This window comes from Xyrauchen texanus, chromosome 41 (assembly GCF_025860055.1).
Source record: "Xyrauchen texanus isolate HMW12.3.18 chromosome 41, RBS_HiC_50CHRs, whole genome shotgun sequence".
In the NCBI taxonomy this organism is placed as follows: domain Eukaryota; kingdom Metazoa; phylum Chordata; class Actinopteri; order Cypriniformes; family Catostomidae; genus Xyrauchen; species Xyrauchen texanus.
The window spans coordinates 3,653,619-3,677,563 of NC_068316.1; the positions used below are offsets into that span (position 1 = coordinate 3,653,619).

The 23,945-nt window shown below is 37.0% G+C and overlaps 2 pseudogenes and 2 gene segments (V, D, J or C); 1 reads left to right on the plus strand and 3 right to left on the minus strand.

The window, feature by feature from the left end:
- The first annotated feature begins 74 nt into the window (after positions 1 to 74).
- On the plus strand, positions 75 to 22,854 carry LOC127634239 (immunoglobulin kappa constant-like). The segment is given in 2 exon segments: positions 75 to 93; positions 22,415 to 22,854. A coding segment is annotated over 1 exon segment (243 nt).
- On the minus strand, positions 4,586 to 5,520 carry LOC127634227 (immunoglobulin kappa variable 4-1-like; annotated as a pseudogene).
- Positions 16,370 to 18,204, minus strand: LOC127634097 (Ig kappa chain V-III region PC 7183-like; annotated as a pseudogene).
- LOC127634098 (immunoglobulin kappa variable 4-1-like) lies at positions 20,532 to 21,074 on the minus strand. The segment is given in 2 exon segments: positions 20,532 to 20,860; positions 20,990 to 21,074. Coding segments are annotated over 2 exon segments (378 nt in total).
- Positions 22,855 to 23,945: the final 1,091 nt, after the last annotated feature.

The window sequence follows — 23,945 nt, forward strand, 5'->3', positions numbered from 1 at the left end:
TAGTGAAGCGCTCAGAGGTTTTTGTGCAGCTGTTCTATTAGTTTGTATCACTGTGGTGGACTTTCGGCAGCGGCACCAGACTGGATGTTGGCAGTAAGTAAATCATCAAATCATCATTTTAATGTTTTATGTGTTTTTATAATGTGGAATGTGTCAGTTTTATGTTGAATTGACACACATATGAGTTCAGTGATTTCTCTCACTTTTTTGATTTATATTTCATTATTTATTAATAATATCTGATTAGACAGATTGAATAATTTGGCTGTTTTTCCAGAAATGAAGGTGAACTTTAAAGACACTTAATTTACACTTTGTCAGCACATGTGAATTTGTTGCTGGTACAGAAGTGAGATGTTATTCAGTTTTTGGAGATGTTAAATGACTCTCACTCATGTCTCACATGGAGACTAACAGTGACTTCTATTCACACAAGTATATGTGTGCTTTTGTCTTTCAGATTTCTCTTGTCAAAATTCAATAAACTAATAAAATATGACATTATTTGAAGTTTCCTGTCTTTGTTTAAAAGTTGATTTATTGATATTATTTGTGTCATTAGTTAGATCAGGACTTTATCTCACATTTTATAAATAATCTTCACTCAATGAAGCATGAAAACACCTGCAGAGACATTATGAAACAAGATCATGAAGTCAAATTAGGGAACTCAAACATATGGTGTTCTCAGGAAATGTCACTAATTAAGAGGTTTTAAATGTAATCATGCAGGAATCACATCAGACTGAGAACATTAGTAAAATTAATTATATTTTGCATTTGAATACAATCATTAAATATTATATGATCTTTTCTGCATAAATATTTCAGGTGACAAACATGCATGATTCATATTTTACACTCAACAGCAGTGCAAAATATGAAAAGACAATGCAGAAAAGCAGAGCGCATGTGGCGGAAGACAAAACTTGTAGTCCATTATAACATCTACAAAGACAGCATCCATGCTTTTAATGTGGAACTAGGCAAAGCTAGACAGACTTTCTTCTCGAATATTATAAACAGCAACTTAAACAACACACACACTCTTTTTGCGACTGTAGAGAGACTGACAAACCCCCCAAGCCAGATTCCCAGTGAAATGCTCTCAGACAGCAAGTGCAGTGAGTTTGCTTCTTTCTTCTCTGGAAAAATCAATAATATCAGAAAGATGATCAGCACATCCTTGAGTTGTGCTGCGGTCAGACAAATCAAAATTAAGAGTTTCTCCAAGGTGCTTTTTGTCTGCCACGCTTCTTCCTGACTTTCACAGGAGCAATATCATCAATTACACTTTTAACTTTTGAGTTCAAAGAATCAAGGAGAAAATCAACAGAGTCAGCAGATATACTTGGTGTTAAAGATATAGCCTTCATAAATAGTACACTAGTGTTCTCAGTTAAGCATCTCTTCTTGACAGACACAGATCTAGCTTCAATGGCAGGAGAGATCAATATATCAAAGAAAATACAGAAATGATCAGACAGTGCTACATCCTTAATAACACTCGATGAAATGTTTAGACCCTTACTGATAAGTAAATCTAGAGTGTGTCCATGATTGTGTGTGGGTCCATGTACATGCTGAGTCAGATCAAAAGTTTTTAAAATAGTTATGAGTTCTTTTCTCATATTGGTTTCTGCATTATCTATGTGAATGTTAAAATCTCCAGCAATGGCAAAACAGTCAAACTCTGAGGTAATTGTTGATAACAGTTCTGTAAAGTCCTCAGCAAAGGCTGGAGAGTATTTTGGAGGCCTGTAAATAATGATAAGTAAAATGCGTGGAGCAACTTTTAACACACTACCCAGATATTCGAAAGACGGGTAATTCCCAAATGATATTTGCTTACATTGATAGACATCTTTAAAAAGAGCAGCTAAACCCCCACCTCTCCTACCTTCTCTGCAGACACTCAAATAAGTAAAGTTAGGAGGGGATGTTTCATTAAGGACTGTTGCACTACAGCTGTCTTCTAGCCAAGTTTCATTTAGAAACATAAAATCCAGGTTGTATGTGCTTATTAAGTCGTTGACTAGAAGTGATTTATTTTTAAGTGAGCGGATGTTTAAAAGTGCTAATTTAACAGTTTTTGTCCCCACAGCAATCTTAGTTTGGCGTGTAATAGGCACCAGATTAGATGGGTTTGCTGTACGGCTTTTGAAGGCCTTAGACTTTCTATCATGTAATCGAACAGGAATAGAGAAAGATACAGGCACACTGGGTTCCCGCTTGTTTTGTAAACATTTGAGAAAGTTACTGTTATCATAGCGGGGACCCAACACATATCACTGAGTTGTTTTTGGTTCACCTCGAGCAGATTGAGGAGGGTGTGAGCCCTGGCGTTGAGGCAGAGGCCGAAGAGCTCTCACAGGAGGACGGGGAGGGCGAGCTGGGCCCGCAGGCTTTGGTGGTTGAGGGGCCTGATGTTTTTTGCTTGATATCTGGGGGCTTGCAGCAAAAGAGTGGGATAGTTTGGTTCCAGCATACACCAGTTCTTCCATTTTCTCTGAGAAGCACAGATGTGGAGATGCTGGAGAGAGGGATAACGTGTCTGGTGAGAGGGGCTGTTGCTCTGGTGTTATCAGAGGCTGTAATATGCTGTCCTGGTTTCCCTGGGTCTTTTCCAGAAAGTTGTCCTAGGGTGCTGAATCTTGGAGCAGTTCTAATATATCACAGTCTGTCTGTGGTGAGCTTTGTGGGCAGGGCTCAGCTGAGATTGTGTCCGTGAGCAGAAATTGTTGTGGCTGAGTGGTGTTATCATTGTCCTCGTGTGATTTGTCAACTGCATGTCCATTCAGGTGCTGAAGTGAAGTCCTGTGGTCATTCATACTGTGTCCAGGTGTGTGTGTGCCATTCAGATTGAGTGGATTGGCACACACTGCAGAAGGATGATTGAGGGAGAAGTAGATATTGTCCTTTAGCTCTCTTGAACCAAGTTTGTTTGGGTGGTGACAGTTGCCTCTGACTCCAGAACAGATTGTAGTTGTCAATGAAGTTCACTCCTTTTATATTGCAGGTTTTTTGCAGCCATGTATTAAGCCCAAGCAACCGTGAAAACCTGTTTGTTCCTCTTGCTGGAAGTGGTCCACTGATGAATGTTTGAACTTTCAGTCTTTTAAGTGTTTCAAAAAGTTCATTGAAATCCTTCTTAAGGAGTTCTTAAGATATGTCATGTTTATATGTGTTTTTGTTCATGTTTTGATTTCAAGTCCTTTATTTTGAGAAGTCTAGTTCCCGTTTCCCTTGTCATGTGATTTCATGTTTCCCTCCATGTTCATGGGTCTTGTTTTCATTGGTTTATTGTCTGATCAGTTCTAGTATTGATGTTTGTTTGTGTAGCACATTTCTAGTTCATGTCAAGTTTAAGTTTAGAGTTTTATTCATGTTTATATTTAGGGTTTTTGGTTTCACGTTTATTTAAATAAACTGCACTTGGGTTCTTCATTCCTTCATCATCATCTTCGTCCTTGTCTTTACAGCTACAAAACGTTACATATGTAAAGAAAAGTGATTACTTCAAACTACAATCTCGCATAGTCAGACCGATATCCACACTTTGTTTTAGCCCTGTTCCAGCACTGGAGAGTCGAATATAATATACAGTCTCAAAGTTTGTAGTAAAACAATCATAACTGTGTCATTTTAATTATGTTTCCTCATCTGTCAGCATGATGCCGGTGAATCACGTTCAGTCTCTTTGTACATTACGTCATTGTTTTGTCCGATGCTCGCGTCCCTATGGAGTGTGTGCACGAGCACGAGCAACAGGTCGCTGCTGCAGTTCACTTAACGGCCACAAGTGTCATTAATAACAAGCGTTTCTGAATCTTACATAATGAACCTTTAAATACATTTTCTACTAACTCATTACTGCTCAAAACAACACTGTAGTCAAAATGTGTGAACCCAGCATATTCTTTTTCTGACTAAACAACATCAAAAAACATCAAAACAATTAATACAACCCAACTATTCAACATCAATACTACTTTACTTTGTCTCTCTCTGCTGGTGTTGTTTGAGATGTTCAAGCCACTAATGAGCTTCATTATGAGGTTAATTAGTGGAGGCAGATGATACAGATTACTGAGAGACTTCAGTTTGTGTCTTTCCATGGAGAGAGGAAGAAGTGTTTGACTGTGAACTGAATTGTAGTTCTTTGACATTGAGTGAAATTGTGCTGTGTGACTGAGTGTATTGAAGGAAAGTGTGTGATTGTGTGTTAAAAAGAAGAAGAATAGAAAGAAAGAGGAGGGAGACTCTTCTTTATTCTGTTGGATGTGTTTTTCCATTTTCAGAAATGAGGAGTCGAGTGTCTTGAAGAAGAATTGTCTCTCTATTAGAGTTAGTTTTGATATCTGTGCTCTCGACTCTCCTCAAGTCTTGTCTTAAAAACACTTGTGAAAAATCACTTTATCAACACACACACTCCATCAAACAAGAGACTCCAGCACTAGATGAATCTATTTGAATACCTGAACAACATGTATGTGACATCACCTCTCACTTTATATGAGTCTGTCCAATTGAGGGGTGAAACAAGTCAAATGTTTAAAGTGATGAATTACATTCAAATATGACATCTGTGAAAACAAATGTTTTATGTTTGCATGATGCTGTATTCACATGGATAGGTGTCAGTAAAGTTTAAGACTAGTGTCATATCAGCCAGTAAAACATCAACCAAAAATGACTGAATTGACCTTTATAATAAAATGTGTCGTCCAGTTTCATATGTAGTGTTGAGTGTGAAATATCAAAATCTAAAACTTTGTGTCCATGTCAATTTATAATGAAACATTCAGAGAAACTGTTTCTGTATCAGTAGTTCCTCTTTCACTGAAGGAGGTTTTTGTACGACTCTTTATCACTGTGTGAACACATGAATGCTTCCAGGATAGTGTAAACTCTGACAGTAATAATGTCCTTCATCTTCAGTCTGGACTCCACTGATGGTCAGAGTGAAATCACTATTAGATCCACTGCCACTGAATCTAGATGGAGTTCCAGTCTGGAGGTTGTTGGTTCGATATATGAGGAGTTTAGGAGCTTCTCCAGGTTTCTGTAAGTACCAGTACAAGTAGTGTCCATAACTACTGTGATAGAAGACATCTCTGCTGGTTTTACAGTTTATTTGAACTTGTTGTCCTGGTTGAGCTGCTGTTATTGAGGGACTCTGAGTGACCGTGATCTGTCCATTACACTCTGAAACACAAAATAAAATAAAAAATTATTGCACAAAAGCTTTTTGACACTTGAAATAACAATAAAAAACTTCATACAGTTAAATTGAGTTTATATTAGTGAAATGCACTGAAACAGATTCTCACCAGCAATGAAAAGCAGTAGAGAGCAGATAATGAGAGCGTGTGCTGTCATCTTTACTGTGAATGAGTGAGAACTGAAGGAACAGTGATGTTGGTTTGACAGTCCTGACTAACAGACAGTCTGATATTGTGCTTTAATCAGAGGGGCGGGACATTCAAAACTGTTTCCTCTCAGCAGAAAATGTGAGCGTTACAGGAGAACAGCAGAAATAAGAAACAATTACATGTCAAATTACATTCATACATTTCAATCTTTATCTTTTAGTTATTAATTGCAATTGGTTGAAATTCGAATGATTTTTGTTCATTGTGGAAATCTCACGAGCATTCAGTAGATCAAACTAAATCAAATGTGTTATAGAGGAGTTATTACATTGTAATAAACATGTTGTATATAATTATGAATGTAATATGTATGTTTTTATTGTATTTTTGAAACAGTAGTTGATGACAATATGAACTGAATCATGTTTGAATGTGTGTTGTGTAAAGATGTGTTTGTGATCATGTGTTTAAAGTGCAGTTAGTGAAGCGCTCAGAGGTTTTTGTGCAGCTGTTCTATTAGTTTGTATCACTGTGGTGGACTTTCGGCAGCGGCACCAGACTGGATGTTGGCAGTAAGTAAATCATCAAATCATCATTTTAATGTTTTATGTGTTTTTATAATGTGGAATGTGTCAGTTTTATGTTGAATTGACACACATATGAGTTCAGTGATTTCTCTCACTTTTATTATTTATATTTCATTATTTATTAATAATATCTGATTAGACAGATTGAATAATTTGGCTGTTTTTCCAGAAATGAAGGTGAACTTTAAAGACACTTAATTGACACTTTGTCAGCACATGTGAATTTGTTGCTGGTACAGAAGTGAGATGTTATTCAGTTTTTGGAGATGTTAAATGACTCTGTGTTTAAATGATCGAACATTATCAAGAGTTCATAAAAATGCTCCTTCAATATGAAATGTTTCTTAATGTAATATGTAACATATAAAGTTTTACTGGAGGAATTCTTTCACCAAATGAACTGTTAAAAGTTCATCATTGTACAGAATTGTCTTTTCTATTCTCTTGAGGTTGGGCAATGTCTTTTCATAGTTATTTCTGAATGTAGAAAGAGAAATTTATGAAGGAAAATATTCTTGAACTTTTGTGTAAGTCAAACTGCAAACATATAAAAGATATGTGAACTTTATTCATCATTTCATCATTTTGGTCATTCAGAGTCTTTGGGGAAATAAATTGTTCTTTATATGATTGAACAGATCAACATGAAGAAACAAACTTGCAGTTTAATGTTGAAAGTTTTCAATGATATCTTTAAAGATCTTCAAAATCTATAATTGACTAATGTAATTGATTTCGTTTCAATCTGGAGAAAGAAATCTTTTCTTCTTTTGAAGTTGTCTATTGTGTATTTGTCAGGCATCACTGCGTCCTAAAGTGAGCGTCCTGCCGCCCTCCAGTGAAGAGATTTCCACAAAGAACACAGCAACACTGATGTGTGTGGCCAACAAGGGCTTCCCTCAGACTGGAGCCTGAGCTGGAAGGTGGACGGGAGCAGCAGGTCTGAGAAGAGCAGTGCTGGGGTCCTGGAGAAGGGCGGTCTGTACAGCTGGAGCAGCAGTCTGACTCTCTCTCAGGACGCAGTGGATGAAGGCGGTCACAGTGAGCTGTGAGGCCAAACAGAAAGAGCAGCTGTCAGTCACTGGAGAAGTGAGGAGAGATCAGTGTTCTGAGTAGATCCTCTGGATTCTCTTCTGCTCTTCTCACTCATGTCTCACATGGAGACTAACAGTGACTTCTATTCACACAAGTATATGTGTGCTTTTGTCTTTCAGATTTCTCTTGTCAAAATTCAATAAACTAATAAAATATTACATTATTGAAGTTTTCAGTCTTTGTTTAAAAGTTGTTTTATTGATATTATTTGTGTCATTAGTTAGATCAGGACTTTATCTCACATTTTATAAATAATCTTCACTCAATGAAGCATGAAAACACCTGCAGAGACATTATGAAACAAGATCATGAAGTCAAATTAGGGAAGTCAAACATATGGTGTTCTCAGTAAATGCATCAATTTATGAACAGATTTTGAAATATAAACATACAGGATCCAGCATGATTGAGAATGTTTCAAAGATTATTTTGTGTCCTTTAATGAAAACAAGTAAATCTGATGTTTTGCAGACAGGAGTTGAACATGTTGTTTAAGTGTTGATGGTATTATGATGGTGAACATCTGCTGATGGAGCTGCTCTATTCTGAGAGGAACACAATCACTCCAACCTGATGATGCAAATATTTGAACTCAGTTTCTCTGTTTGACTCTTTATTGTGTGAAATGAGACAGTTGAGTTTGACTAATGGAGAGATGAACTTTGATCATATTCATCAGTTTACACTGAGTCTGATCTCATCAGTCATACTGACCTTATGAATGTTTCAATCAACTGTTCAAAACTCAGTATTAATAAGTAAGTAAAATGTATTTCTAAAGCACACTCAAACACAGCAAAGCTGACCAAAGTGCTGTACAGATGAATCTACAATACATTAATAAAAAAAATAAAATAAATAAAAGACAAAACAATCTCATTTAATACTGCAAAACGCTAGAGAATAAAAATGCGTTTTAAGCCTACATTTAAAAATAGACAGTGATGACGCTTGTCTAATGTCAAGTGGTAGCTGATTCATTGCCTAGGGGCAACAACTGCAAATGCTCTATCAGCCTTGCGTATTAACCGTAAGATTAATGACTAATATCTTTAAAGTCCATCCTATATTAACTGCAGAAGTTCACATAGATGCAATTGTCCCTGTTAATTGACTGATGAAGGCTTTTGTTGGCAATTAATAGGCTATATATTCCATTTCAAGATCGTAGTCCATCAATAGAACAAGGTGATGCAGGCAGAGATTAGTGAGGTGCATCGCAGTTCAACCTGGCAGGTAATTTCGGTGAGGTTCGGTGTGGTCCATCCAAGGTTCAGGCAATGGCATATGAAGTATCCCGTATCTTATGGTTGGAGTTGGCATCAGTTCATCCTCTGAAGTCCATCATAATAGACTGAAGTGATGTTTGGCTGGCACCGGCTGCATGTAGTCATCATCATTCAGAGACACGTAGCAGTGGAGTCCAACAAGAAGCACTAATGGAGTTTAATCCAGCCGGTTCTGGTGACCTCAGGATAGGAGCCCCGAGGTTGAGACAGGGAAACAAATAAAATAATATTAGCGTAGATGCCATTCAATTTATTGCAGAGTTATAGATCATGATAAATGTTTCTGGTTCTGGCAGACCCAACTAATGAAGCCTAATTGTGGGTTGGAGGATAAATTAGGTGTATGTCTGGCTAAATAGATGAGTCTTAAGTCTAGACTTGAACTGAGGGAGTGTGTCAGCAACTCGAACAGTGTTAGGGAGACTATTCCATAGTTTAGGAGCCAAATATGAAAAGGATCTACCTCCTTTTGTGGATTTTAATATTCTAGGAACTATTAACAGGCCAGAATTTTAAGATTGTAATGAACGTGATGACATCAATTGTCAAGATGGCGGATTAGGTGAACACTCCTGAAGCACCTGCTCGTCTGTAGAACAAAACTGCGCTTCAAATGATCTAATGATATTTAGTTGGCATTTAAATGTGCATATTTAGTTTGCATTTACATGGGCAAGTCGAAATATAGACTAAAGTAACAGTACAGCGTATGGACCCTCCTAATATTACGAGAGGAGAGAAGAAAAAGTTGAAAGGAAAAGTTTCCGCGTCGCTACAGGAACAAGCAGGCATGGGGACGTCGAGGGCTGACAACGCTGTCTTGATTGCTGAATTAACTGAAGTTATTTCTAAATTAATGGACGATAAGCTAAAAAAAATTACTGATAAACTCACAATTGTAGTGGCACAAAATGAGCAGAGACTCCAATTGGCAGAAGAGCGGATATCAACTATGGAAGATTCCGTCAAGATACTTCAAACTAAAGTGGCTGTAATGGAAACACAGCTGAAAACAGCAAACGACAAAGTGATCGATCTGGAAAGTCGAAGTTGTCGGGACAATCTCAAAATCCTGAATCTGAAAGAAGGAATCGAAGGGACTGATCTGAAAATATTCCTTGAATCTATGCTCCCGAAACTATTGGGCCTCCAGACTGGCAAGGACAGGGTGAAGATTGATCGGGCTCTTCGCGTTGGACCCAAGCAGGATGACAGACCGCGAGCGATGATCATAAAATTACATAATCCTAGCGATAAAGATAGGATTATGCGTGCTGTGAAAGCTAAAGGGTCACTGATGTTAGAGAATAAAAAGCTGTCCATTTATCAAGATTTCTCCCCAGCTGTCCGTGAACAACGTCGGGGTTTCAACGAGGTGTGCGAGGCGCTGATCAAAAAGAATATCAGATTCAACATGAAGTTTCCCGCAATCCTGTGCCTGTCACACGGAGGAAATCGCCGCTCATTTAGAAGCCCAGCTGAAGCTCGTGAATATTTGACTATACTCAAGGACTAGCTTACGCTTCTTGGATTAGATCAACATCTCCTATTTATGGATCTAGCTGAACTGAAGGGGGTGTCTTTGCTGGAAAGGTAGGACCCCCATTTAATTTCTTAAAATTAAAATAGGAGGACCACTTTATCTTAACATCATGGAAAAACAGTATTGCTTCTTCCTCTTGTAAAGGATATTGCGACTGGACTCATGAAAATACCCTAAGGCTTATTCTTGCTAATCAAAGTAGCCTATTATGTCAAAATGTGGCTGGAAAGCCTCTGATTTGTTTTTTTGTTGTTGTTGTTTGGACATTGTTTGAAATGTAGATGCTGTTTTAGTACATTCAGCCAATAAATATCTTAAGGACGTAATGACGGGTGGGTGCTTGGAGCGCTCTTTTTTGTTTTTCTTTTTCTTGTTTATTCTTTGTTATTTTAATGCCTCTCGTTAAAGAGGTCTTATCCACCTTTTGTTCGTTTTGTATGTTTGTTTTGTATGTGGCCGCGTATGTGTGTGCGTGTGTGCGTGTGTGTGTGTTTGTCTTTTTTCGTGTGTTCTTGGGAAAATGCTTTTTTTTTTTTTTTTCTTTTACCTTTTATGGGATTTAAAGATTTGACATATGATGGAGATGATATACATCACTGTATTGATGTTGAAAAAAACATAACCTGTAAATATTACGACCCTGAGCATGTAAAATGTCTGAATATAGTAAATAACTTATCATTTCTGCACTTAAACATAAGAAGTTTGAATAAACATCACGATGAGCTTGTCTCCCTACTCCTAAATACTAAATGCTGCTTCAACATAATTGGTTGTAGTGAGACGTGGCTAAATGACAAATCGTACATAGGTGCCTTAAACCTCGAAGACTATAAATTATATCATAAGGATAGATCTGGTAGACCTGGTGGTGGGGTATGCCTCTATGTACGTTCGAACATGCATGCCGACGTTTGCGATCTTGCTGTAAATGATAATCATACAGACTCTCTTTTTATTGAGATAAAAATGACAAAGGTAAAAGCGTTATTGTGGGCGTAATTTACGCCCCCAGATTCTGATTTAAACATTTTTAATAATAAACTAGAAGAAATTCTATTACACATAAATAAATTAAACAAAGACTAGGTCCTCCTTGGAGACTTCAATATTGATGTCTCCAAGGACGTATGCAGTCAAAAACGACTTCATTAATACACTACATTCCTCCTCTTTCTTTCCAACAATAAATATATTTACCAGAGTCACAAATACTTCTACAACTATTATTGACAATATTGTCACAAATATACGAAATGTTAAGCTTGAATCAGGAGTTTTACTTTCTGATATATCTGATCATTACCCAATAATACTGTATTTTAATTTTGATTATAAATGTTTACCCTTATGTCACCCGATAAAAATTAAATTAGTAAACGATCGAACAATGTATCAACTTAAGGCAAGTCTGCAAGCTAAAGCATGGAACACAGTTTATTGTTGCTGCGATCCTGACACTGCATATGATCTCTTGGTAAATGAAATAACAGACTCCATTCAGCTGCTCCATTCCTATAAAAACTGTTACACGCAGAAGGGCAGGACACAAACCCTGGCTAACAAGGGCAATCTTAAACTCCATTAAACAAAAGAATAAACTGTACCAAATATATGTTAATAAACCAAATATAGAGAATAAAACTAAATACAACGTTTACAAGAATAAATTGGTATATATAATCAGGAAAAGCAAATATAGTCACTATTCTGAACTTATAAAAACCTCGCAGGGAGACTCCAAGAAATCATGGAAAGTGCTGAATAATGTTTTGAATAGGGACCATAAAGATACCGTGCTCCCAGATACAACAAATAATACTAATCTTGCAAATGAATTTAATAATTACTTTGTATCAATAGGGGCAAATCTCTCAAAAATATTACTCAACCACATAGTGTCTCTTACCAACAGTATATGTCAGGCAATTATCCAAACTCCTTCTTCCTAAAGCCTACTGACGCCATTGAATTGTATAATATCATAATGGCTCTGAAGAGCTCAAATTCTGCTGGAGAAGATGAAATTAGTAGTAAAATATTAAAAAGTATTGCCAAAGAAATAATTGAACCACTTACACATTGTATTAATCTCTCACTGCTCACAGGAACTGTTCCCAAAATGACAAAAATTGCAAAAATAATTCCGATTTTCAAAGCTGGTGATAAAAATGACATAATAAATTATCGTCCCATATCCATTTTACCAACTCTTTCCAAAATATTGGAAAGAGTGGTTTATAATAGACTTATTAATTATCTTAATACACTGAACATACTTAACCCATCCCAGTATGGCTTTAGGAAAAAACACTCCACCTGTATGGCGATCCTTGATCTTACTGAAAAGATCAATGATGCCATTGAAAAGGGGGAATATGGTATCGGTATATTCTTGGACCTTTCAAAGGCCTTTGATACTATCGACTTTACCATATTACTGTATAAATTGCACCATTATGGAATTAGAGGTCAACCACTGAATTGGTTCAAGAGTTACTTACACCAGAGGCAACAATATGTAACTATCCACGAACAGACATCAGAAAACAAACACATTCAATGTGGTGTTCCACAAGGATCCATATTAGGTCCTCTCCTCTTTATTATTTACATTAATGATCTGGAAAATTCCTCAAAGATCCTTCATAAAGTAATCTTTGCAGATGACACTAACTTGTTTTTATCACACAAAAATGAATTTGAACTTCAACAACTATCTATAAATAGTTATCTATAAATACCAGCAAAACAAACTACATAATATTCTGTCCAAACAAAAAACAACTTAATTTCGATGATGTAAATATCCAGATTAAAATAAAGGAGAGGAACTAAAGAGAGTGAAGACGACTAAATTTTTGGGTGTCTTTATAGATGATCACCTAAACTTTAAACACCATATTGAATATCTTGTCAAAAAGCTATCAAAATATGTTGGTCTGTTCTTTAAGCTTAGACATCTGCTTCCTCATGCAATATTACTTACTCTCTATAAAACCCTCTTTGAACCCCATTTAAATTATTGCAATATTATATGGTGCAATACTTATTACACTTACTTAAAAAAATTTGAAATTCTGCAAAACAAAATCATTCGTGCCATATCATGGTCTGATTCTAATGCTCCAACTCGTTCTATTTTTCTTAGGTACGGTATTTTAAGACTAACTGAATATAATATATTTCACAATGCATGTACTATGTATCAGGTGGTCTTTGGATTGAATGGCAGTTTGTGTGAGCTTGTTCCCATCCGCTATCCCCGGCACACTTACCTCACTAGAAACAAGCACATTATTATTGAAAAAAAACGGAGATTAAAAAGCACTGGTATGAGTGTAGTGTGCCGGGGACCGCAGATTTGGAACGAGCTGGATGAAAATTTGAAAAATTCAAGCTCTTTTCTTTCTTTTAAACAAAATCTCAAGAAACAACTATTAAGCTTGTATTCATCTTCTTGATGTATGTACTACTTCTCACTCTGCATGTATGTCAGTGTTACTCTTACAATCTCAAGGTAAACTGTCAACAAAATTGTACTTGTTAAATGGGATCCCCTACTATGTTTTGTGTGAATGTTATGTATGAAATGTTTTATATGTAGGCCACGCATTTTTCATTTTTTATTTTATTTTTATTTTTTTATTTTTTTAGTTTTTTCTTGTTTTTTCTTTATTTTTTTGATTGTCATGGCCCTGAGTATAAGCTTTAGATAGCTTCTTTGGGGACCAGTTCACATGCATGATCACTTCTTTGTTTTTGTTTTTATCTCAAGTGCATATGAATATGTGTATGTGAATAAAAATTCTTCTTCTTGTCAGAGAATATAAGCGTGGCAGAATAGTCGATAGGAAGGACATTTCTGGCAATCCAATCTTTGATTTCATTGACACACTCTGTTAATTTTGAGAATTGTGAAATCTCATCAGGTTTTGAAGAAATATAAAGTTGGGTATCGTCAGCATAACAGTGGAAACTTATTACACGATTCCTGATAATATCTCCCAGGGGAAGCATATACAAGGACAAAAGCAGAGGCCCTAAAACTGATCCCTGTGGCACTCCATACTTTACTTGTGTTTGATTTGACAATTCCTTGTTTACATAGACAAAGTGGTAGCGGTCTGCTAAATATGACCTAAACCATGCTAATGCAACTCCACAAATGCCAACATAATTCTCCAGCCTATTCAAGAGAATGTTGTGATCTATCGTGTCGAATGCAGCACTAAGATCTAAAAGTACTAGAAGAGAAATGCAGCCGCGATCAGATGATAAGAGCAAGTCATTTGTAACTCTGATAATTGCAGTCTCTGTACTGTGATGAGGCCTAAATCCTGCCTGAAATTGTTCATATACTATTTCTCTGTAGAAATGAACATATTTGGGAGGATACTACCTTTTCTAGTATTTTCAGACATAAGCGGGAATTTATGTGGCTTCTTAATAAGCGGTTTGATAACTGCCATTTTAAAGTTTCTTGGGACATGTCCTAAGGATAGCGAGGAATTAATAATATTAAGAAGAGGTTCTGAAATGACAGGAGATACCTCTTTTAAGAGCTTAGTTGTAATTCTGACTTCAAGATGCATCCATTGCACTTTTCCTAGTAGGAAGTTGTAAAATCTGACTTTCCGAGATCACTACTTTTCAAAACTTGATCCGACACTGAAATCTCAAGCAGCCTAATTTACACTTAGAAAACTCCTGATGTTGCTATATGAAGGTAAAAGCACTTACCAATTTACTCTGTGAAAATCAGCTCTCCTTTCCTGATTAATAAATTAAGCAATCACTACGGTCATGCAGAACATCTCATGTTTTTGAATCCACAAGGATCTCTTTCTCAACGGCAATAGCAGCAGTGATGACAGCCGACTAGATCAGACAGCTTGATCTTGTGCTTTTCGCTCTTGAAATATGTACATCACTTAAAGTGTGATTGTGTCACTCAAGGCCAGCTAGAAGGCCTCGACCGGGACATATCCTAAAGATCACACCCACAAGAACAAATAAATCAATCTGATTGGCTGATGAATCTGACTTTAGTTGCTCATTCATTTACACTGTTGAGGGATTCTGTAGAAAGTCTGAGGGGGTGGAGCTGAAACTCACGCGCTGCTTCGGCTTCGGGAATGCGATTGTGAAACAGTTGTCACACTTTGCTTGTAAGCATCAATGAATAAATTCTGACTGGATAAACTTTTCGTTTTTCTCTATTTGTAGATTAATTAAGAGGGAAAAGTGATTAAAAATACAAAAAGGTGATTAAGAATGAAAGGATGAAAAATATTTATTTATTTGGCATGTTAGGCCAGCAGAGAAGAATTTTCTAGTCCTGAGAATTCACCACTGCAATCTATTATTATAAAACATCGATATATCAAAATAACAGTTGTGATGAAATCACATTAATACTGAATTGTGTCAACATATTTCTAATGTACAGTCTATTTTATAAACAGCTTCTGTCATCATCCACCAAATTTAGCAAACAGCTATTGATAAAGCTGGCTAGCTAGCTAACACTGACAAAGGCTATCGTATAAATGCAGTCAATATATCATGTAAAGAGAAGTGATTACTTCAAACTACAGTCTCGCATAGTCAGACCGATATCCACACTTTGTTTTAGCCCTGTTCCAGCACTGGAGAGTCAAATATAATATACAGTCTCAAAGTTTGTAGTAAAACAATCATAACTGTGTCATTTTAATTATGCTTCCTCATCTGTCAGCATGATGCCGGTGAATCACGTTCAGTCTCTTTGTACATTACGTCATTGTTTTGGCCGATGCTCGCGTCCCTATGGAGTGTGTGCACGAGCAACAGGTCGCTGCTGCAGTTCACTTAACGGCCACAAGTGTCATTAATAACAAGTGTTTCTGAATCTTACATACTGAACTTTTAACCCTCTGGAGTCTGAGGGTGTTTTGGGTCCTGGAGAAGTTTTGACATGTCTTGACATTTGTGCATTTTTCAGTTGCTTAAAAACACATTAATGGCTAAAGTCTGATAACACTGTATTCAGCACAAACTGGGCTACAATAATATGTGAGGAACATGTGTGTACATGTTTGTATTTTTGAGAAAATAAGGTTTATGCATGGTTTTTGAAAAAATTAAATGTGGCAGCGGGGGCGTGGTCAAGCGCCTGTCCGGGGGAGAAAGCGGTAAGGGTGCTTGCACGTCAGCCAAATTATGTCTAACACCTGTCTCTAATTTCAGTGAGCATGGGGAGAGCGGCATAAAAACAGCCACAGAACCTCCAGACGGGAGAGAGAGAACGACGCGTCAATCCAGTGTTGGCGTAGACAAAGAGAGAGAAAAGATTTATGTTAAATAGAGAAGTTTTGTTTTGTTCACGGAGACAAAATTTGTAAGCATTGCTGTGGCCATTAAAAACCCTTACTTGTGAAGAGCTCTGCATCTTCGTTCCCTCCTTATTGTCAGACATCTTTACACTGGTGCCAAAACTCAGGATTTTAACCAGCCGAAGCACGTCCCATGGAGCCCTCCCAGTTGGCCGAGATCCTCCAGTCCCTTGCCAGCTTGCATCAGACGCACCAGCAATCCCTGATTGAGCTGCACCAAGACGCAGAGCTCTTCACAAGTAAAGGTTTTTAATGGTCACAGCAATGCTTACAAATTGAAGACGTGTTTCAGAAATATGCTCGTGGACTCAGAGACTGCTGAAAGCTCACCCTTTTTATTTTCTTTATTTTACAAAAGCACAAGGTTTTGTTGTTATTGTGAGTGTACACAAATAAAAGTAGACCCTTTATAGTCTCTAATGATGTCTTACACTTATCTGTATACCCAAAAATTATGGAGTATTTTAAGTTGTTTCCGCTGTAATGACGAAAATATCCAGCACACAAAAAGTAGCAAACGATATTAAAAGAGGTCATGCTTCTTCTGGCAGGCACTATCGTCTGATTCGGGAAAACAGCATTTCTCTGATCCAGGTGGGTACGTTCGCTTCATGATGGCTTGACGTCTGTTACCTAGCTACTGCTCCTGGCAGTTGACAAACGGAAACAGCCGAGTGCTGCGCGCATCATCCTCTCACACCCACACAATTTAAAATCCTCCATCCTAGATCCAAAATTAGATTTAAGAAATGTAGAAAAATATACTAAATAAAACATACTACGTTTCATTGATTCGGTTGTGTGTTTTTTTTTAATAGAGTAATTGATGGGTAACATTTTTTAATAATTGTGGGTGGTGGGGGGGCCCCGAACCAATCGCGGGGCACCAAACAAATGTTTAGTTTGTTTATAGGGTCAGGCCGGCCCTTGATCCGATTATAATATAATCACATAATGCTAGTGCTCAATATATGGGTGCAGGGGCGCACAGTTGTCAAGAAAGGGCAGACAAACTCATGCAGCGCCTCGATCATTTTGTGTCTTCGGCCTGTTCTGTGCCACAGTGAAGCAGCTCAGTCATTGATTGAACAGGGATGAAAAATGTCTGATGTGAAATCAAGTTCAGTGACTGAACGCAGCATCTGGAATCAGGTGTTAAATTCAATGATGGATTATTTTAATAATTTGTGTTAATTCCTTGTTAAAATGTCTGACAGGTGTGTGTGTGTGTGTGTGTGTGTGTGTGTGTGTGTGTGGGCAGATTTAAGTGGTTTACAAGGACTTTTTTATGTTACAAACTGGTAATTACAAGGTTATTCTGCTATAAATGTGATTTATGAGGAAATTTCTAGTGTCCCCATAATTAAAATCGCTTACAAAACATACTAAATTATGTTTTATTGAAAATGTAAAAATGCAGAATGTTTTTTGTGAGGGTTGGGGGATATAATCTATAGTTCAAACAGTATAAAAATCATTACGTCTATGGAAAGTCCTCATAATGATGCACCAACATGAGTGAAATCACTATAAGATCCACTGCCACTGAATCTAGATGGAGTTCCAGTGTAGCGGTTTGTTGCAGCATATATGAGGAGTTTAGGAGATTCTCCAGGTTTCTGCTGATAACAGACAAGAGGCTGAAAACTGCAACTCTGATAGACTTCAGGACTGGTTTTACAGGTGATAGTAAGTCTCTGAGATGAACAGATTTCACTGCAGGTGTTTGAGTGACTGTCACTGAACCTCTTGATTCTACAGAAAGACAAAACTTTAATATTAGTAAAAGTTCAGACAAACTGGTTTCATTTTCAGTGGGAAATAATTTCTAGCACACATGATCAGTCATTTAGAGTAGAATGAGTTTAATTTTCATTTGTTCTTACCTCTAAAACAGTAGCTAGTTAACATCCAGATGAAGATGCTGATGACAGTCATGATTGCTGTGGATTTAGATTCTGTATGAAGAAGTTTTCTGTCTTCAGTCTTCAAACTCACTGAACTAATAAATACTCCCAGACAACTGAAGCATGTGCAGCCAATGCAAAGAGTTTTAAAGTAAATCAGTTTAATGGTAACGTCAGATAATGCAAATTTAGATGTCATCTGTCAGTTTGCAAGTAAACAATAAGTTGTATATGAGAGAGAACATCAACACTATGAGAAACAAGAGTAGAAACGTCACTCTGCCCTCCATGATGGAAAAGGTCAAAGGTCAAAGTGTAATCTTCAACCTGGAAAAAAGATATACATGTAATAAACTGACTTATGAATAAAATGAAACAAATGCCTTTTAATAAATGAAGAGAATTTGAAAAGTGCACTCAGTAATATTAATATTTATATTGATATTGTTCTGACACCGGTTTAGATTCAGCATCACACAAAAGCAAAAGTTCTCAGTTTCTGATGTTGTTGAAGAAATCTGCTATTCACAGTCCGTGCTGATCAATTTATTCTGCAAGTGACATTCGAAACATTTAATTACAGATTATTATTGAGTAATATTCAGCTGATCATATGATCTCAACATGAACTCATGAAGCAAACGGCTCCATGTCAAATAAAACTGAAAACTGAATCCTGGAGTCTTTATCTCATGTGAGTCATTTTAAATATATTTTCATAAATCATTTCGTTTATTAATTATCTTGATTTACATGTGCTTTAACTCTCTGTACTGGTTTGACATTTGTAATGATCTGTTCTGTACTCTGTTCAGTGATATGCAAATATATGATCAATATTCAATGGTTGTTTGAACGTTTGTGTAAGGTTGCATTGAATCAGGATTTATATTAATTTAATTCCTGTTAGATCTGTGATGTATATGTGCTTCCAGATCAAAGATGTACGCTGGGTTATTTGTCTCTCAGGTCGGGCCGTTAAAATCCAAAATAAATGAATAAACTCATGGAAGAGTTTTACATCAATTATTATTGAAACTAATTACATCACAATTATTAAATATGAATATAAAGTGTTCCTCTCAGTATTAAAACACAGATCAATAAATACAGCAACAAGCCTCTTTTCCATCCATACTTGTTTTTTTCCTGCTTTTATGATTCATCACAGAAAAGACATCAAAGTTCAGTCTTCATCAGGATTTTGAAGAAGTCGTGATTTAATGTCCTGCAGTGTTCTGATCGATGCTCATTAATGACGATTAAAGTCTCCTGATCAAGTGTGGTCCTTCTATTCAACATCAAGTCTTCATACATTTCTTTATTTACAGTGACCTGCTGCTGAATGGAGAAACAGAAGTTTTATTTTGTGTTTCAGTTTCTCCACTGTGCGTGTGCTTGTATGTGTGACTCAAACTCTCTCTTCCGGTCAGATGTTCATCGGGTCTTTTAAAGCCCGTCTCACTGAAATAAGACACAAGAGTTTAGAGACAGTCCTCACCAGGTGAAGCTCTTACCACTTCCTCTCTCCACAATGACAGACACACGACCACGTCCCCCTCCACATACAGATTACTGAGAGACTTCAGTTTGTGTCTTTCCATGGAGAGAGGAAGAAGTGTTTGACTGTGAACTGAATTGTAGTTCTTTGACATTGAGTGAAATTGTGCTGTGTGACTGAGTGTATTGAAGGAAAGTGTGTGATTGTGTGTTAAAAAGAAGAAGAATAGAAAGAAAGAGGGAGGGAGACTCTTCTTTATTCTGTTGGACGTGTTTTTCCATTTTCAGAAATGAGGAGTCGAGTGTCTTGAAGAAGAATTGTCTCTCTATTAGAGTTAGTTTTGATATCTGTGCTCTCGACTCTCCTCAAGTCTTGTCTTAAAAACACTCGTGAAAAATCACTTTATCAACACACACACTCCATCAAACAAGAGACTCCAGCACTAGATGAATCTATTTGAATACCTGAACAACATGTATGTGACATCACCTCTCACTTTATATGAGTCTGTCCAATTGAGGGGGTGAAACAAGTCAAATGTTTAAAGTGATGAATTACATTCAAATATGACATCTGTGAAAACAAATGTTTTATGTTTGCATGATGCTGTATTCACATGGATAGGTGTCAGTAAAGTTTAAGACTAGTGTCATATCAGCCAGTAAAACATCAACCAAAAATGACTGAATTGACCTTTATAATAAAATGTGTCGTCCAGTTTCATATGTAGTGTTGAGTGTGAAATATCAAAATCTAAAACTTTGTGTCCATGTCAATTTATAATGAAACATTCAGAGAAACTGTTTCTGTATCAGTAGTTCCTCTTTCACTGAAGGAGGTTTTTGTACGACTCTTTATCACTGTGTGAACACATATTTACTGTTGATCACGTGAAAACTCTGACAGTAATAATGTCCTGCATCTTCAGTCTGGACTCCACTGATGGTCAGAGTGAAATCACTATTAGATCCACTGCCACTGAATCTAGATGAAGTTCCAGTCTGGAGGCGGTTTGTATAATATATGAGGAGTTTAGGAGCTTCTCCAGGTTTCTGTAAGTACCAGCTCAAGTGGTGTACACTGTCCCGGTAGACATCACTGCTGGTTTTACAGTTTATTTGAACTTGTTGTCCTGGTTGAGCTGTTATTGAGGGACTCTGAGTGACCGTGTACTGTCCATTACACTCTGAAACACAAAATAAAATAAAATATTATTTCACAAGAGCTTTTTGACACTTGAAATAATAATAATAAAAAAACTTTCTACAGTTCAATTGAGTTTATATTAGTGAAATGCACTGAAACAGATTCTCACCAGCAATGAAAAGCAGTAGAGAGCAGATAATGAGAGCGTGTGCTGTCATCTTTACTGTGAATGAGTGAGAACTGAAGGAACAGTGATGTTGGTTTGACAGTCCTGACTAACAGACAGTCTGATATTGTGCTTTAATCAGAGGGGCGGGACATTCAAAACTCTTTCCTCTCAGCAGAAAATGTGAGCGTTACAGGAGAACAGCAGAAATAAGAAACAATTACATGTCAAATTACATTCATACATTTCAATCTTTATCTTTTAGATATTAATTACAATTGGTTGAAATTCGAATGATTTTTGTTCATTGTGGAAATCTCATGAGCATTCAGTAGATCAAACTAAATTAAATGTGTTATAGAGGAGTTATTACATTGTAATAAACATGTTGTATATCATTCTGAATGTAATATGTATGTTTTTATTGTATTTTTGAAACAGTAGTTGATGAAAATATGAACTGAATCATGTTTGAATGTGTGTTGTGTAAAGATGTGTTTGTGATCATGTGTTTAATGTGCAGTTAGTGAAGCGCTCAGAGGTTTTTGTGCAGCTGTTCTATTAGTTTGTATCACTGTGGTACACTTTCGGCAGCGGCACCAGACTGGATGTTGGCAGTAAGTAAATCATCAAATCATCATTTTAATGTTTTATGTGTTTTTATAATGTGGAATGTGTCAGTTTTATGTTGAATTGACACACATATGAGTTCAGTGATTTCTCTCACTTTTTTGATTTATATTTCATTATTTATTAATAATATCTGATTAGACAGATTGAATAATTTGGCTGTTTTTCCAGAAATGAAGGTGAACTTTAAAGACACTTAATTTACACTTTGTCAGCACATGTGAATTTGTTGCTGGTACAGAAGTGAGATGTTATTCAGTTTTTGGAGATGTTAAATGACTCTGTGTTTAAATGACGAACATTATCAAGAGTTCATAAAAATGCTCCTTCAATATGAAATGTTTCTTAATGTAATATGTAACATATAAAGTTTTACTGGAGGAATTCTTTCACCAAATGAACTGTTAAAAGTTCATCATTGTACAGAATTTTCTTTTCTATTCTCTTGAGGTTGGGCAATATCTTTTCATAGTTATTTCTTAATGTAGAAAGAGAAATTTATGAAGGAAAATATTCTTGAACTTTTGTGTAAGTCAAACTGCAAACATATAAAGATATGTGAACTTTATTCATCATTTCATCATTTTGGTCATTCAGAGTCTTTGGGGAAATAAATTGTTCTTTATATGATTGAACAGATCAACATGAAGAAACAAACTTGCAGTTTAATGTTGAATGTTTTCAATGATATCTTTAAAGATCTTCAAAATATATAATTGACTAATGTAATTGATTTAGTTTCAATCTGGAGAAAGAAATCTTTTCTTCTTTTGAAGTTGTCTATTGTGTATTTGTCAGGCATCACTCGTCCTAAAGTGAGCGTCCTGCCGCCCTCCAGTGAAGAGATTTCCACAAAGAACACAGCAACACTGATGTGTGTGGCCAACAAGGGCTTCCCCTCAGACTGGAGCCTGAGCTGGAAGGTGGACGGGAGCAGCAGGTCTGAGAAGAGCAGTGCTGGGGTCCTGGAGAAGGGCGGTCTGTACAGCTGGAGCAGCAGTCTGACTCTCTCTCAGGACGAGTGGATGAAGGCGGTCACAGTGAGCTGTGAGGCCAAACAGAAAGAGCAGCTGTCAGTCACTGGAGAAGTGAGGAGAGATCAGTGTTCTGAGTAGATCCTCTGGATTCTCTTCTGCTCTTCTCACTCATGTCTCACATGGAGACTAACAGTGACTTCTATTCACACAAGTATATGTGTGCTTTTGTCTTTCACTTTTCTCTTGTCAAAATTCAATAAACGAATAAGATATTACATTATTTGAAGTTTCCTGTCTTTGTTTAAAAGTTGATTTATTGATATTATTTGTGTCATTAGTTAGATCAGGACTTTCTCTCACATTTTAAAAATAATCTTCACTCAATGAAGCATGAAAACACCTGCAGAGACATTATGAAACAAGATCATGAAGTCAAATTAGGGAACTCAAACATATGGTGTTCTCAGGAAATGTCACTAATTAAGAGGTTTTAAATGTAATCATGCAGGAATCACATCAGACTGAGAACATTAGTAAAATTAATTATATTTTGCATTTGGACACAATCATTAAAAATGATATGATCTGTTCTGAATAACTATGTCAGGTGACAAAACATGAATGATTCTTAGTGTTTTGTGTGTCGTTCTTTTGCTTTAATGACCGCATGCACTCGAGCTGGTTTGGACTCTAAAAGTTTTATCAAAACCTGATGATTTTATTATCCTTTTTCTGAATTACTGACAAGCGTCATATCCACCATCAGACATTTTTACATCAATTTTAATAAGTTTCGCCTCATGGTCGCCAAGACAGCATCCCACGTCATTGCCAATGAGCCCATGCCAGCCATGACCAACAAGCCAACGTTGCCAGCCATGTCTGTCCCAGAGCCTGCACCACCAACTTCGGCCTCACGGAGGAGGAGGAGGAGGAGGAGGAGGAGAAGGATTTCATCTCTGAGTCTCGGCCTGTGTTCATGACCACAGAGGTCGTTCCCGAGACTTTTATCATGCCCAAGAACAAAGAGGTCGCTCCCGAGTCTCTGTTCATGTTCACGACCATGGAGGTAGTTTCCAAGACTCAGACTTTGCCCCCGACCATAGAGGTCATTCCAGAGTCTATGACTACTCCAGAGTCCGCTTCAGGCCATGTCACAGGAATGCCTCAGCTTGTTCCATGCCATGTCAGAGCCACGCCCCAGACTTTACGGGGAAACTTGATGTAGCAGGGTGTGGAGCATGGGATCAAGGTGGAGTTTGGGAGGGTCACAGGCCCACATTTTCTCCACGGTCCAGGCCCACCTCTGCTCCACAGGAGACCTCCATCCCTGCAACTCCACCTTGGTCCTT